The 3,040-nt window shown below is 40.4% G+C and overlaps 1 protein-coding gene across 1 annotated transcript; it reads left to right on the plus strand.

Annotated features, from left to right (window-relative positions):
- The first annotated feature begins 959 nt into the window (after positions 1-959).
- Positions 960-2,234, plus strand: LOC149164248 (uncharacterized). The gene has a single exon (XM_089429416.1). It carries the CDS (start codon positions 960-962, stop codon positions 2,232-2,234), a length of 1,275 nt encoding a protein of 424 aa, XP_089285542.1.
- Positions 2,235-3,040: the final 806 nt, after the last annotated feature.

The following is a 3,040-nucleotide window of genomic DNA, read 5'->3' on the forward strand; positions in this document are numbered from 1 at the left end:
CGACATCTGCTGGAGAGATTTGTCAATCAGACAGAGATTGGATTTCTGGGGTGTGCCGTTTCGGTGCGCTGCATGTCACCATACTAGACATCTCATTATGAATTTCTCGAGAAGGCGAGCATTGGGTAGAAAACATCATCGCCTTACTAAATTTTCTGAAATTCCTTTTATCTCTAATGATCCTATTAAAATTCCTAATAATTCTCTCTCTCCCGATATCTCTCCTCACCCCCTCAGTTCTGATTCTCCGATTGGATGTCATGAGAATACTTCCTATCGACCTGTTGATCCTGACCCTTTATTGCGGATATCGCCATCGATGCCGGAGTTGGAGACTACCTCAAAGTATGAGTTGCCCCATCCACCGAATCATCCTGCGGAACCTACCGGAGATCAAAATGTCCCGATATTGCCAGCTATCCCTCTCTCTTCTGTCAAAATTGATCCCTATTCCCATCGCAGTAAGCTATCTCCTCACATTATTGTTTCCTCTCCTGAAGAAAATGGCTCCGATCCATTGATTGCCCCCACTCCTGTAAACTCTCCATCTAAATCGCCTATCAATTCGATTGGTAGCGACTTAGACTTTTTGTTATCCAAGAAATCTCTGGATCTTGCTCCTCTCACTGTTCATAAGCCATTATCTCCTACTTCTCCTAGGATCAGCCCTTCTTCTGCTATGAATATCATTGTTAGAAGGAAGAACAAAAGGGGAAGTAGGCATTTCAGGGGGAGGGGTATTGTATTTGATTGCTGTTTCAGGAATTTATCTCTGGTGGATGTTCCCATCACTGATGTCTCAGTTGACAGGCCTCTTAGAGCTGGAAAGGCCGATCTTCCTTCAAAATGAATTTTATCCTTTCTGTAAATATTCGAGACCTGGAGCAGACATGAATTTCTTGGCCTTAAGAAACCTTTTTTTGTCAAAGTGTCCTAAAATTATTTTAATCCAGGAAATTATGCACCCGGTTCATATCACAATATCATATTTTCAGAAAATTCTCCCTAATTGGCACATATCTGCAATTGATGTCGTAGGTCTATCTGGAGGTCTAGCTGTTTTGTGGGACCCTCTGTGGATTAGTGCGAAGGCATACAGCTGCCTTGCTGGTATTCTCATCTCTACACATGTTAGAGGTCTTAGATGCTGCATCAACATCCTGAACATATATGCTCCATTCTGGAACAGATCTGAATACTGGAAACGCCTATTTGCATCGGAAGTTTTTGATATTGACTCTCTGTTGGTTGCAGGTGATCTGAATATAACTTTCTCCTCAGATGAAATATGGGGGAAGGGTAAGAAAATGGACCCAAACGCATCTATGATTCGAAATGAATTTCTTATGAGAAACTTCATTGACATTCTTTCGTCCACTATTCTTCCCACCTGGGACAATGGAAGATGCGAAGAGGCTTACATTGCTAAGCGGATAGACAGATTCCTTATTCATGCCTCCCTGGTAGATATCCTCGGCATGCCTTTCTCTGTGGTTGAAAACTCCTTCATATCTGATCATCGGCCGATTGTTATGGGATGGACGTCCTTGGGCATCAGAAAAGGAATCCCTTTTAAATTCAACAGACAATGCCTTGAGGAACCTGATTTTAATGATATAGTTGTTAAAGCATGGCGCAAATATGCAAATAGCGGATCTGTAACACATCAGGAAAATTTTATGGATAAGATGATTAATATCCGGAAAGTGGTTAAAGAATGGCAGAATCTGAAAAGAAGAACAAATAGAAAAGAACTTCAAGACATCCAAGAGGAATTAGAGAATTTGGCAAACTCTACAGATTATAATTCTTTATCCTTCGAAAGGAGACGACTCTTCAAGAATCTCCATAAAAAGAAGCTGCTATATCTGAAGAAGGAAGAAATATTTTGGCGCCTGAAAAGCAGGGCCTTATGGATGAAAGAAGGCGATAAAAATTCGAAGTTTTTCCAGAGGTACGCAAATGCCAGAAGACTCAAAAATGCTATATGGAAAATTAAGGACGAGAATGGAGCATATCTAGTCACTCAGCAAGACATTGCAAAGCAAGCAGTATCTCATTTCAGAAAACAATATCAAAGGATGGAACATAGAAGCTTTCAGGATATATTGTGGGGTATTGAAGTTTACTCGGTGATGTTTAATGAAGAAGAGAATGACCAGCTTTTCCAGCCTATATCAGAGGAAGAATTATTGGCGACAATGAAATCTTTCAGTAGGGACAAGAGCCCTTGACCAGACGGCTGGTCTATAGAGTTTTTCATACATTTCTATGATCATATTAAGGACGATCTATTAAAGATGCTGGAAGAGATCAGAATAAAGGGGAATATCAGCAGGCAGTTGAGCTCCACATATATAGCTCTCATTCCCAAAAAAAAGGAAGCTCAAACTTTTATGGACTATCGGCCAATTTCATTATGTAATACCACCTTCAAAATAATATCAAAGATCATTGCATAAAGGCTGAAAGGAGTGTTATCAGAATCAATATCAAAAGAACAGTATGGTTTTCTCAAAGGACGAAGCATCCATGACACGGTAGCTGTTACTCAGGAGGCTTTATTTTCTATACACTCTAAGAAAAGAGAAGCGGTCTTACTCAAAGTAGACCTTAGAAAGGCTTACGATTGTATTGATTGGGCATATATCAGGTGTTTGTTGGCTAGAATCGGGTTGAGGAGCAACATGATCAACTGGATCATGGCTTGTGTCGATCCTGTGGATTATGCTATTATCATAAACGGCTCTCCTACTCCCTTCTTCAGTGAAGAGAGGGGGCTGCGCCAAGGATGTTCTCTCTCCCCTTTATTATTTATTCTGGCTTTAGACTCTCTCAGCTTACATATCCATAAGGCAGTTAAAGAGCAAGCATGGCGTCCACTCAAAATTTGCAGGGACATATCTCTGTCTCATAACTTATTTGTAGACGACATATTATTATTTGCCATGTTTTGCAGGTCCACTTGGATGCGCTTTCATATGATAATGGAAAAATTTCAGAGGGCTACAGGACTTCAGGTAAATCTGGAAAAATATTC

The sequence above is a fragment of the Pinus tabuliformis genome, chromosome 5_1 (assembly GCF_031772625.1).
Source record: "Pinus tabuliformis cultivar Carrire ecotype Pingquan chromosome 5_1, CPIR1, whole genome shotgun sequence".
NCBI classification, from domain to species: domain Eukaryota; kingdom Viridiplantae; phylum Streptophyta; class Pinopsida; order Pinales; family Pinaceae; genus Pinus; species Pinus tabuliformis.

What these genes read in the sequence shown, in the direction of transcription:
- LOC149164248 (XM_089429416.1), top strand. Translation starts at nt 960, where the DNA reads ATGCACCCGGTTCATATCACAATATCATATTTTCAGAAAATTCTCCCT.